This window comes from Pristiophorus japonicus, chromosome 2, assembly GCF_044704955.1.
Source record: "Pristiophorus japonicus isolate sPriJap1 chromosome 2, sPriJap1.hap1, whole genome shotgun sequence".
NCBI lineage: Eukaryota > Metazoa > Chordata > Chondrichthyes > Pristiophoridae > Pristiophorus > Pristiophorus japonicus.
In genome coordinates, this window is record NC_091978.1 from 252,174,424 (window position 1) to 252,188,795 (window position 14,372).

At 45.2% G+C, this 14,372-nt stretch overlaps 1 protein-coding gene across 1 annotated transcript in view; it reads left to right on the forward strand.

Annotated features, from left to right (window-relative positions):
* arsj (arylsulfatase family, member J) overlaps nucleotides 1–1,651 on the forward strand; it is a 28,918-nt gene extending 27,267 nt beyond the window's left edge. The window contains exon 3 of the mRNA XM_070864107.1: nucleotides 1,508–1,651. Coding sequence (XP_070720208.1) covers nucleotides 1,508–1,569 — 62 coding nt within the window. The 3' untranslated portion in view covers nucleotides 1,570–1,651. The remainder of the gene's footprint in view (nucleotides 1–1,507) is intronic.
* Nucleotides 1,652–14,372: the final 12,721 nt, after the last annotated feature.

A 14,372-nucleotide genomic window follows, 5' to 3' on the forward strand; every position in this document is an offset into this window, starting at 1 on the left:
CGATCAGCCCTAAATTCCACTCTTTCGACGAGAATTGGGGTGCAACACCCATTTTTTTCACTGGCCGTTTTTTTTCTTGTTTGGGGGTAAGTTTTCACCAGCGATAATCTTGGGAATCTTAGCGGTCTTTTGGGCAGCAATTGGGCGCTGGCAGATTGTTAGGAAATTCTAGCCCTTAATCTCCTGAGTGTCTGAATGAAATCATTGTGCTGCATATGATTAATACAAGACATACAAATAATGACGGAGAGGTCAAGACCCTCTGATCCATCAAGCCTGCCCCACACAATTGCAATACGATATATACTCCCCACCCCATCAGAAACCATGTGATCTCCTGGGAAAGGCAATAAAACAGATTAAAAAACCCAGGCCAATTCGGGGGAAAAAATCTGGGAAATTCCTCTCCAACCTATCCAGGCGATCGAAACTAGTCCAGGAGATCACACTGGCCCTAAATTCCCTGCAGTACCTACCTTCTGTAAGAGGTGATTTCCGTCCCAGCCAGAAAGAGGTGCAGCTCTCGCTTGAAGGAATTCAACGAATCAACATCCATCGCATGAGACGGCGGTTTCAGAGGTCCACTGTTCTCTATGAAAAGAATCACCTCCTGACATCTATCCTCGATCTGGCCTTATACAACTTACATTTGTGACCCCTGGTCCTACCTAACCTAGTCAATTGAAACAAACTGTCAACTGGAAAACAATTTATTCCCTTCATTACATTCAGGACGACATAAAACATTTCTGATTTGCATTTTTTTCCTAATTAAGAATAATTGAATAGTTATAGCCTGTCCATCATCGTCACGCTTTTTAGAGTTTTTTTTGCAAAGTGATATCTCCCAGAAATTCATGCGTGTGAAAGATTTCTTGTTAGAGTAAAGTGAACATCTGTAACATTTTTACTTGGTGAAGAAACACTGTTTGATAGGAAAACCCAAATCTTTATCCTAGCAATTTCTTCAAACTTGGCAACAACTACTAAAAAATTGTTAATTTTATTTTCGAAAAAAATTCAGATGAATCTAAACAACAGTACCAACCAAGGCAGACTCCATGGGGATGCACAGCAGAGGCTCTGATGCCGTGAGTGGTGGGGAAAATACTACTGGAGGGCCATATTTAAAAAAATTTAATTTTCTGGTCATCTATTGAGCAAATTAGCACAGTATCAATCAGCAAATAGTTAGCTAAGTCCAACTAGGACCCGTTTGGCTGTGTTTTTACATGTCAGTAAGTAGAGCTACTTGTTCAACCCCTTTACAGTGCAACTTATTCAACTCCTTTACAGTGAGACTTGTCCAACCCCTTTACAGTGTGACTTGTTCAGTCCTTTACAGTGTGACTTGTTCAACCCCTTTACAGTACAAATTGTTCATCCCCTTTACAGTGTGACTTGTTCAACCCTTTTACAGTGCAAATTGCTAACAAATGTAGCCCATCCATTCCTTACACTCATTCCATCCCCCTCACTCAGAGTTCTCTTCTTTCCCTCCTTGCAGGAAAAGAGAGCACAGAACAGCGAGAGGCAGAGAACCAAATATGGCCCTTTAGTCTTCAGTAATCTGACACCAACAGAGGAACACGCCCTTGAAATGTCTGGAGCTGGAGAGCTGCTGGAGATGGTAAACAGAAAGAGGGATACATCCCCGCAACGTGGTGACAGAATTAAATCTCATACAGCCACATGGTTGTAATGTATTTGCTTCATGGGTCCTTTGCTTAGGAATTCATAGCAACACATTGCTATTAAGAACTACAGGTGCAGCATCGAGAATCCAGAGTTCCGGAATCTAGAATGTTCCAGATCGGTGGCAGGATCATCCGGAATCTGTAAAATGTTCCTGAATCCGGACCCGATGACCTTGATGTCCTCAGGGCCCTGCGACTGCCTAACCTCGCCTCGCCACCGCTCACTTCACCGCCACTGCCCTTACCTCGGGGCCTTCTTGCCGGCCCGCCTGATGACATCCTTGGGAGGGCCCTGCCCAACAACATCTTCCTCAGCGGGGCCGGCCTGACGACATCCTCCTCGGCAGGGCCCATCTGACGACATTCTCCTCGGCGTGGGCGGACAGCCCAACAACCTCCTTGGCGGGACCAAATGGTCCGAGCAGCTGTTTGGCTCCCCCCCGACATTCTGAAACCTGAAAATACCCGAACCTGGGCTCGGATATTTCCGGATTCGTGATGTCAGAAAATAAATTGAAAGTCAGGAAAAGCCCGGAATCCAGAATGGCCTCGGTCCTGAGGGTTCCGGATTTTAGGCGCTGCACCTGTAATTGGTTTATTAGCAAAGGTTTAACAATCACAATACACATTACAATTCATCCAACCACCTGCCTTATCATGGACTCCTCGAACCTAACTGGCTGGGGTTTAATTGAGTCTGGCTAAGCCAATCCCAACTCAACAGCTGTACAAAACTGTGAGCATACTCACAGTTGCATACATTACACTGCTTCCTTTTTTTTTTAGAAGCAAGGTATTTATACAATATTTCAAAAAAATGACATGATTACAATTTTACAAATTCGACTGCTGAGCCTGATTATCTTGTTGTAAGCTTTTAGCTTCCTCCTGCTCCGACCTCCATTTCTTTGCAGTTGGCTGGCTATGCCCATTTTCTATATTTTTATATGACTCCGGAGATCGTCTTGGGGAATTTCTGTTTTCAGGGTGCGTAGCCAAGGATTCCTGACCTCTACCTGTGTCCTCTTGAGTTTCCTTGGAACCCTCACATTCGTCCTCGTGTTAGCTTTCTTCCTAAGATCTTGATATTCCCAGTTATCAATATCCTGTCTCGTTGGTTTCTGTTTCTTCATTGATCTTCTCAACTGAACCCCACCTCTTCTCCCCCCCCCACCCCCGCCACCCCCACCCTCCCGGAAGATACAGAGTCTCTGTGAGTTTGTCCCATACCTGCAGAACGCCTTCAGTCGCCTGCATCCGAGTTGGTGGGGATATGGACATTGTGACCGTTGTGTCTGTTGAAGTACTTAGACTTGCCAACTGACTCTGATCATCGTCCAAATCAGGCTCATAATCATCTCGTGGTACCGATGGTGCATCACTCGCTAGCAACATTAGAAGGTGCCTCCTGAAAGCACCGCTCTTTAGTACCGGAATGATAATGACATTTCTGCACCGATTGTGCTTTCTCGACCTGATCAGACAAGTTTGGCTGCAATAAACTGAGATGGGTCCTCAGCCTATGCTTCATCAATAATTCAACAGGTGTGTACCCTGTTGTAGAATGAGACGAAGTCCTTTATTTGAAAAGAACGTTCGCTGACCTGTGCTTCATGCTCGCAGATGATCCAGTCTGTAGAATTTGTCTCCACAAAGCTTCCTTGACAATGCTGACCAACCTTTCAGCAGCACCATTTGAAGCAGGATGATACCAACGTGTGTTTGATACCATTCTGTCTGGCAAAATTTGCAAATTGCATGGACCAAAATTGCAGCCCACTATCTGACACCATTTCTTCGGGCAGGCCATGGCAGTCCAAAATGTGTTGAAGTCTGTCAAAGTTTCCGCCGATTCCTATACTTATCAAGGTCTTGCTCAACCTGCGATTTTAATGCATATGGCACCGGCCTTGGTCTACAAAAAATAGGTTTGATGTCCGACCTAATCCAAATATGTGCATTGTATTCATTGATGCCCTCATATGAGTCCTCAAACATGTTAACATATCTCTTCAGCAGAGTATCTAGCCAAGACTTAACCATTTCTGCACTACAGACGCTGTACCAATCCAAACGAAGCACTCTTAGCCAATCTTTTCCCATAAGTGTTGGCCGATTGACGTATTTCCCTATAATAATAGGTAATCTGACTTGTTGCCCTTGGTATTGTACTATACACTCCACTGGTCCAGGCGTCTGCAGTTTTTCCCCTGAATATATTTTCAGCTTTGCTGAGCTCGCTTTTAGTGGTATGTCCCTGAAATTCTTGTAATACACATCCTGACTCATTATTGAGCAATCAGCCACTGTATTGTCATTTAATTCATCGACTATTAATCAGTACTAACGTTCTGAAATCCTGACATAAGAAATGTACTGCCTTGCCCTTCACTGCATATATACCAAAACCTACACTGTTCTGATCGGTTTCCCCACAGTGAAGTCTTTGATTATTGTTGGGCCTGTCCTTGGATTTACATGCAATGTGTCCTTTTACTTGGCCCCAGTAGCATATTGCCCACTTGGACCGACACTGTTGTGCAGTATAATTGCCATTACGCCTCTGACATCTATACTTCTTGGTTTCATAACTCTCCCTCCGACTGTGGCTCACCCTCTTCTGTGTTTCTACAGCCTGTGAACTGCTACTACTGCTGGTAATGGGTGAAATTCCTTAATATTTTTCTCTGCCATCTCCATGAAGGTGGCTATCTTGCAAGCTTTCTCAAGAGAGATCATCCATACCTAACAACTTTGATTGGGTGCATTCATCCATTAGTCCACATACAAATCTATCTCAAAGAGCCCTATCTATGAATCCTCCGAAATTGCAGTGTAGAGATCATTTTCTTATGGCAACAATGTATTCACTGATGGTTTCATCAGGTCTTCGGTTTCTCATTGCGAACTTATAGCTCTCCGCTATTTCTAAAAGCTGTGGATCAAAGTGATTCTCCAATATCTGTAGTATGTCTGAGAATGAAGCACCCTTAACCTTTCTTCGTGTGAACAAATAAGATACCACAATTCTGTGCACCAATCATGACTGACAGAATAGCTTTCATCTTCTCATGCACTGCTTGATTGCTTAGTTGCGAATCTGCCACACCTGCTGAGACTTCATTGATGTCATGAGCTCTAAAAAATTTGGAATCTTTCACTGTAGGATCTAAACAATTCCTTATTCCTGTCAAAGGCTCCCAAATTACTGACAGAACTCATTGTCACATCCATATTGCCTTCATAGCTCAATAACCATTAATCACTCTCAATAATCTTGAATTGCTTTTCAATTACTCTAAATGGCTTTCCACAAGCTCTTTTTGTCGGTCCAACACTATTCAGTACTCACAAAAAAAATGGTACTACCAGATTCTCATTCAAGAATCACGCTACCGGAAAATTCTTCTTGCTGTGCTCCACTTGCATTTGCCTTCTCATAAAAGGAAATTCCACCAAAAAATTCTTCATGAAGAAACTCCCATCCCCGTTACCATTTTGTAATGTATGTGCTTCCTGGGTTTTTTGCTTAGGAATTCATAGCAATACATTGCTATTAAGAACTAATCAGTTTATTAGCAAAGGTTTAACAATCACACTACACATTACAGTTCATCCATCAGGCTCACAACCACCCGCCTCATCCTGGACTCATCGAATCCAACTGGCTGGGGTTTTATTGAGTCTTGTGAACATCACGTGACTGCCTAAGCCACTCCCAATTCAACAGCTCTGCAACTATTTTGTTATGAACAATAAAAAATCATTAAATCAAAGTCAAGTGCCCCCTGATTAGGGGGTACACACCAAACACTTTCAAACAAGTGCCCCCATGTTTTTTGGGTTTTTTGGAGGGGTTTTTTGAGGGCACTAAAAACACAAATTATACAAGTGCCCCCTGGCTAAAAGGGAGGGGCACTAAAACCGGCACAATAAACAAATTAAACTTTAGACAAAAAACATCAAATTAAAATTTGGTTGTCGGGGGTGATGATGCACTCCAGTCCCTCCGGCGCCCACCTCTCGTGGAAGGCCGCAAGCGTACTGGTGGATACCACGTGCTCCATCTCCAGGGACACCCTGGCTCGGATGTAACCATGGAAGAGAGGCAGGCAGTCAGGCTGAACAACCCCCTCGACCGCCTGCTGCCTGGACCGGCTGATGGCCCCCTTGGCCATGCCCAGGAGCAGTCCTACGAGAAGGCCTTCCGACCTGCCCGCTCCCTTCCGCACAGGATGCCCAAAAAGATCAGGAATGTGGGACTGAAGTGCAACCAGAATTTCAGGAGCAGCCCCTTCAAATAATGGAACAGGGGCTGCAACCTCGTACATTCAATAAAAACATGGAACACGGACTCCTCCAGACCGCAGAAATTGCAGGCGGCCTGGGAGCCCGTGAACCGACTTAAACACTTATTGTACAGGACTGTTCCGTGCAACACCCTCCAGGCCAAGTCCCCAATAAATAGAGGGAGGACTCCCGCATAGAGTGCACTCCATTGGGGACCCCCGCCTCCTCCAGACGGCAAGTTGGTGTGCCATGGCATGTCCAGACGGCATCAACAGCTCTACAAAAAACTTCGAGCATAGTCACAATTGCATACATTACAATGGTATACAACAGTCACTTATGTTGACTGATGTCAGCAGCCAGTGAAATATCATCATGTGCACAATGGTAACGTTACCCTTATCGTAACACTTCTAATTCATCTCTTTACTCTCTGGCGCACACATGCATAATGATCTATTTATAGTTGCAGACCAGCTGCGTGTTGAGGGAAGCTCTTGCAGTTCACAAAGACTCATGGGTGATGTGGGGTTGCCTTAATGGCCACGTGTGCAGTCGGTGAAGCCCTGCAGAGGGCCAATTCCTCAATATACTGATAGTGACTAGCAATGTGGTGAGAGTGGCTTCCGAGATTGTAGAAATGACCTGCAAACTACTGACAGCTAAATCTCTGCACAAAATAGAGTCAACAAGAGCCTTTCCATTAGGCAAGGAAGCAGGTGTAATGTGGGAGTGCTTATGTATTTTTACAGCTGTTACTTAATGGACTCGCATAATGTCACTGAGCTTCTGCCTCCCCTTCACAGGCGAGGTTCCCAAGGTGCTTGAATCTTGTGTGTAAAAAGTTAAAATGCCTCTTGAGGGTCTCTCAGCAAGCAGTTAAATATATTAGTGAGGTCGCCCATCTCTCCCGAGCGAGTCCATGGCATGCTGGGAAACGTGCCCGAGTTAAATGCAGAAGTCGACGGGATGATGGCAGTTTCCCGACACACTGACAATTTCTGTAATTTTAACTGCCGACCCGGAACCAAACCTGCATGCTAGACACTGGGAAAATTCTGGCCAATGAGTTTGCCGTGCCTCAGATTTAACCTCCATTTTAAATTTAACTGCAGGCCCCGTGAAACACGCAGGCTAATGGAAGTCGAGGATTGCTAGATCCAGGAGGTAAATGCCTTTACATTTACCTCCTGGATCCAGCGACCCTAACTCACTCACCCTCAGTGATTGGAGACCCCACCACGAGGCCTCCAATCCCCCCCGCCCACAAGCCTCCAATCCCACCCCGGCCTTTAATTCCTCCCCCCCTCCTGGTCTTCAATGAGCTCCCAAGCACCCCCACCTCCCAACCCTCCGATCTGTCAATTCGGCCCCCAATGAGTTCCTCCTGCTCCTCCAGCTCCCCCCCTCCACCCACCCACCGGCCTCCCACACGATCCCTCCCTCTCTCCCCTGTGGCCTAGTGTTGCATACCTACCCACTTGCAGTCAGCCAGCCTCTCCATCTCGCTGGCTGCAGGTGGGAAACTGAGGTTTCCAATGCAAGTCAGGCCTTGCCATTAAATTCGACAGGGCCTGCGGGAAATCGTACTTTCGGGTTTCCCAACCGTTTCCGTGTCTTCCCTCCCTCCCCTGAATCCCAACCTGCCCGACTATAAAAATTCAGGCCGCTGCTTCCATGTAATATTACATGTCAGCATTCCGGGGTATTACCCCTGGCTGTATATTAGCTGTGCTTTTCCCAGAGGCACTGAGATCACTTATAGCCATCAGCTGCAGCTTCACTTGAGATCACTCAGCACAGACTGGGCATGTTTTGGGTAATAGCGGAAATGGGGCAATATCCAATCGACCATCTGTTATTCACCTCTCCCAATTTGTTCCCATCAACTGCAATGGAAGTCTACAGGTGTATAATAGACAGACGATTTAATATCAGCCCACTTACATCATCATCAAAAGTTAAAATCACCCCCAGGTTTTTGCGATTTCCACTGCAGAGACTATCGAGCTGATCTGGATTGCTAATGCATATCTGCTACCAGCAATACATGATCTGCATGCCTGGTGCTTGCAATTTTCTACCATTCATCATAACGTAACTCAACAAAAGAAAAATCCTTCCAGTCAACTAAGCTTTTTTTTCAAATTCCAAATCAACAATTCTGTAATTTCTATTTAAATTTTGGGTGGACGATTTATTGTGGACTATTTTATGTTTCAAGATTGAAGTATATCATTGTAAACCAAAGGTTTTTAAAATCCTTTAGAAGACGTCTTGGAGCAGAGCACTTCAAGGGCTGCTGCTGTGGGGGGGGGGGGGGAGGGGGGGTGATGTTGGCAGAAAGACCTCAGTGGATAGAAGAGAAGACGTTTGCGAAGAAAAGTCTTCTGAGTCAGAAGGAAATTCTTCCTCCTGTCTCACATCTGTCGTGCTGGTTGGAGGTCTGACACCTTGGGGTGCAGTGCCTCATCCCAAAACTATCGCGTGCCGCAAAACATCGAAAGAGTCGGTCGTTCGCCTCATTGCCGCAACTATCTGCTCCGTTATTCTCGCAGACAGTGTGGCAATGTTGCCGGTCAACCCACCAAGCGCCTGGAGGAGTTCTCGACCTATGTCGACGCTCGCCCTTGACAGTGACACCATGTCCTCATTGACATCTGCCCATCGCAGCGCGTGCCTACCTCGCCAACTCAACCTCCGCGGGGTCGGCGTGGGCACTGGACGACTTGGAGTGACCTGCTGCAAGCCGCATGGCCCCGTTACTTCATCTGTTGAGGATGATGTGGCCACAGGTACCACAGATGAGACGTCAGGCTCTGTTTCATCCTTCTCCTCTCACTTTGCTGTTCGTCACCCATGGTGATGACGACCTGCAGCGATACACATGTTGGTGCAGGGTCCTCCCATTGCGCCTGGAGTGTCTGGGGAGCTGGAAAACATAATTGAGGTTATTAGAAGAGAAGGGGAGACATGAGAATGCTTGTGCTGCGCTGGCATATGTACGAGGAGCAACACTACTGCAATAAATGTGAACAAGAAATGTTACATATGATTAACGAGAGTACAGAAACTGCATGCATAACATTACATCATTCATATATTATAATCAAATGACATTAAATTACTTTAAATTACCACTGGTTTACCACTGCTTTACACATTACTCACGTGGCGCAACAACGGGATCTGCACGACCACAGGTGGCAGAATGATTATGGGTGCCCACTAGTACTGCGGCACGTTCTTCCAGGTCAGTGAGAGGGTGCAGCTCAGCAGGCCCTCCGCCGGTCCGCCTCTGCTCAGCATCATTCTTAGATATCTTCCTCTGCAAACATGACAAGAGCATGGCATAAGCTAATTGACTAGGTACTATTATGGAAACACAACAGATATTCTAATCCACAATTAGTCACCCCACATGCTATTCATCGTTAACATTAACATTATATGCTAATACGGTTTGTATCCCCAATGGATGCATGGTTATAACATCTACATTCAGAGAAAATATTTAATAAGATCGTGTTTAGGAACTAATGCTTGACATCAAACATCTCGCGTACAATCTCCACGAAAAGCCCCATCCACGGACCGTCGCATTCGGTGCCTGAGGTGAGGTAGGTGGTTTATTTGAAATGATGGAGGTCACCCGGGGAGGGGGAATCAGGACCACTGGTGAGCTCGGCAATGACAGGACTGTAATGAGAAGGGGGCACCGTGTCCGTGAGCTGTGATCGGAGACCTACTTGTGGCCGCAGCTAATGTCCCAAAGTGTCCCAGCGCAGACAGTGAGCCAGGGCAGCTGTCCCCCAGTCCAAGCTGGGTCACTGTGTGAGTGACAGCAGCCGGAGAGACTCATACAGCCTGGGTAAAGGTGACCGGGCCCCTCAGTGCTCAGTCGTGCCCCATCCACCACCAACATAACCAAAAAGGAGACGGTGCCTAAGTTAAAGACTTGCTCACAGCACACAAAAATTCTCCCTCTAAACTAAAGTGGTAGAAATGCCGAATGTTTGCGGTCTGTCTGTTTCCAGTCATTCCTTTGGCCACAATTTTCGATCAATGCCTTTAAATAATAATAATAATTACTACTGTTGATTAAATGTAAGGCATCTCAGCAAAATTAGACTTAAAGGGCGCAGGTTCCGACCCCAATCCAAATCTTAGCAGAAAAGCTACCCAAGATTATCCAGCTTAATTACAATACAGCAGATTTACATTCTAATTAATAAGTCAATGCATCATTACAATTTAAAATGTAATAATTGAATAATTTTGCCGATGCAACCAGACTGTTCCACCGCTTGCGGCACTGATCTGCCTCACGCCCACCAATGAGACTAGGGCGGCGATATCACCCCATAATTTTTTATATATGTGGGGGGGAGGTTTCCCACGCCCACCCCAGGTTAATTGGCCCCACCGATTTTCGACTTCATTAACCAGGGCCTCATTCGCCTCATCAGAGAAGGCTTTCACCCTCCTTCTCCCTGAAAGTTCCTGCTGCATACTACTATCGCTAGATTCTTGGTTAGACATTTTGCACCCTGCACAGAATTATTTTCACCTTCCTTCTCTCTCTCCCTCTCTTTCAGTCTTCTGAGCATTCGCAGATGACCCCTGAACTCCCGAATCACGGGAAAAGTTCTTTGCTGAAAAAAAAACGTGCATGCGCAGAATAGCCATTGCTACATTGCTAAGGCCCATTTCACATCGCTAAGACTATCGCCCAAATGAAAAAGGCGAAACTGGCGGTTTTTAAAATGGCCGATATTCCAGCGATCCTGAAAAATAAAAAAAGCACGAAGGCCATAAATATCGCCCAAAAACGATCATAGTGGAAAGTCTAGCCCATAATTATTCCCGTTATGTAGCACTGTGCATGCAACCCTGACCAATAGGTCAAGCTATGGGAGAGATGTATGTCAAATCAGAATTTTTCATGCTGGAATTTACCCTTGTGTTTTTTCTTCTATGAGTCCTATTACGGACTGCCTAATGCAGATTACGGATAACTGAAATCTGAATATTAAGCCACTAATAATATTTGAGAAAACAAAAAGCAGCACCACAAGTTGATAGTACTGAAGTGCAGCCTCCTCATACACTGTTCCACTGGCACGTTGAAGTAATGCCTCGTGTTGCAAAACACCCGCATGCTGTAGGCCTCCTTCGCCCTCTTCTTTGAGCCTCCCCAGGTCTGTGCTGCCGTGGTTGCTACTGTTGCTATGGCAGCCTCAACAGCAATCCCAGCAACATTCTCATCTTTCCCAGTACTCCTGCAGCCAGTGAAGTTACAGAGCACAGCTGCATCCAAAAGGCAGCCTCCCAACAGCTATTTAGTATTAAAGACTTTCCAAACTCATCCAAAGCAGCCAAAAAATGGCTCCAAAAATCTCAAGCAGCCAAAGCTGACTCTCCAGAGACTTACCTTAATGGAGTTAGTAATTCCTTTAAATAGCTGCTTAGAAATGATCGAATCAAACCTTCCCAGAAACCAATTTCGCAAAAAGGTCCTTATAAAAGGGCAGGATCTCTACTTAACTATTTTAATGATACCAGGGTTCATTTCCGGCAGCTGCTAGGGACACCATAACTAAGCTGGTGGATGCCACACTTCATGCGCAGCTCCGTCATGGATATTCTATGATGAAGTTGATAAGTGAAATGCCAATTTCCCAACAATAATTGAGCAAAATCCTATTGACTTTCTACCCCTCAGTGATTTATATTTGATACATAATTGGAATGTTATTTAATTGTGAAAAAAATACCATTCTGATTTTTTTCTGTCCTCGTTTACATCGAAACATAGAAAATAGGTGCGTTTATCGCCCAAAAGCGGGTGAAGTTGCTAAAACCCGAATTTCTAGCCCTTGGGATCTTATATTCTTTTAAGCGTAGAAATTATTGTTGGAAATGTCATCAAACATGTCACAGTTGTGTAATGTTCTCATTTCTGCTACTTTAACACAGTTTAAATGGGTGTACACTTCTGCTGGAATAACAGACCAAGGATTATCATAGAAACATAGAAACATAGAAAATAGGTGCAGGAGTAGGCCATTCGGCCCTTCGAGCCTGCACCACCATTCAATAAGATCATGGCTGATCATTCACCTCAGTACCCTTTTCCTGCTTTCTCTCCATACCCCTTGATCCCTTTAGCCGTAAGGGACACATCTAACTCCCTTTTGAATATATCTAACTAACTGGCATCAACAACTCTCTATGGTAGAGAATTCCACAGGTTAACAATTCTCTGAGTGAAGAAGTTTCTCCTCATCTCGGTCCTAAATGGCTTACCCCTTATCTTTAGACTGTGACCCTGTTTCTGGACTTCCACAACATGGGGAACATTCTTCCTGTATCTAACCTGTCCAGTCCCGTCAGAATTTTATATGTTTTTATGAGAACCCCTCTCATTCTTCTAAACTCCAGTGAATCCAGGCCCAGTCGATCCAATCTCTCCTCATATGTCAGTCCCGCCATCCCGGGAATCAGTCTGGTGAACCTTCGCTGCACTTCCTCAATAGCAAGAATGTCCTTCCTCAGATTAGGAGACAAAAACTGAACACAATATTCCAGGTGAGGCCTCACCAAGGCTCTGTACAACTGCATTAAGACCTCCCTGCTCCTATACTCAAATCCCCTAGCTATGAAGGCCAACATGCCATTTGCCTTCTTCACCGCCTGCTGTACCTGCATGCCAACTTTCAATGACTGATGTACCATGACACCCAGGTCTCATTGCACCTCCCCTTTTCCAAATCTGCCACCATTCAGATAATATTCTGCCTTCCTGTTTTTGCCACCAAAGTGGATAACCTCACATTTATCTACATCATACTGCATTTGGCCACTCACCTAACCTGTACAAGTCACCCTGCAGCTTCTTAGCATCCTCCTCACAGCTCACACTGCCACCCAGTTTAGTGTCAGTCTCATTTGGAGATATTACACTCAATTCCTTCATCCAAATCATTGATATATATTGTAAACAGCTGGGGTCCCAGCACTGAGTCCTGCGGCACCCCACTAGTCACTGCCTGCCATTCTGAGAAGGACCCGTTTATCCCTACTCTCTGCTTCCTGTCTGCCAACCAGTTCTCTATCCACATCACTACATCAACCCCAATACCATGTGCTTTAATTTTGCACACTAATCTCTTGTGTGGGACCTTGTCAAAAGACTTTTGAAAGTCCAAATACACAACATCCACTGGTTCTCCCTTGTCCACTCTACAAGTTACATCCACAAAAAATTCTAGAAGATTTTTCAAGCATGATTTCCCTTTCATAAATCCATGCTGACTTGGACCGATCCCGTCACTGCTTTCCAAATGCACTGCTATTTCATCTTTACTGATGTCAGGCTAAACGGTCTATAATTACCCGTTTTGAACATATGTTGTACCATAGGCCAGGCTGCTGCAGTTGCTCAATTCTTCCTGTTCCACTGCAGGGTATTGCAGGCCAGTTAGAAGTGAGCGTGCAACGGCTCTGTGGGGCTGTGCTAAACCTCATGTATAAACTTTGTGTTATGAATACTGGTTCATGTTGAGTGTTATTAGGAAAGGTAGTGAAGTGTGTCTTTTATTATTTGTGTACTAAAGGAGTTCATTGAATTGTACAGTACAGAAGGCGGCCATTTGACCCATTGTGTCTGTGTCGGCTCTTTGAAGAGCTATCCAATTAGACCCACACTCCTGCTCTTTCCCCATCGTCCTGCAAATTTCTCCTTTTCAAGTATAAGGATGGGCGGAAAATGGGTGCCAAAAAGGTGTAAGTTAAAAGAGTTTTCATAGAAAAAAATTATTGTTACATTTTGCCTCCCAAATTTTTCTTTTGTAAATGTCCACAACCAGTTATTTATAGGTGTATTTTTAACCCCAAAAAACAGGTGGATTGGGGTCGTGTAGGAGGTCAAAATATTAAAAAACTGAATCCCGACCCCAACCCGCCTCCAACCCGTCCACTTCCAGTTTTAATGGAGGCGGGATAGGGGAGGGTGGGCAGCCAAGTCACAAGTAATATTCTCTGTGATGATAACCATGGTGCACAATCCTTTCTCTTCCTCTTCAATCTCTCTGCAGCCAGTGGTCGACCTCACCATCTTACTTCAATGCCTCTCCTCTGTTGTCCAGCGTAGGCGGACTCCTGTCACTTGGACCCATGTTTATCTATTCAGTTGTAGCCAGAGCATTTCCTGCACCACACCGTTACCTCTGAACTCCCCCCACCCACCTTACCCCCCAAAGGATCTATCCTTGGCCCCTCCTCAACAACATACCACCCCATAGTGATATCAACATAGACATGACGTCAAATCCCACATGTACACTGACGACACACAGTTCCACTTCGCCACCACTTCTTGCA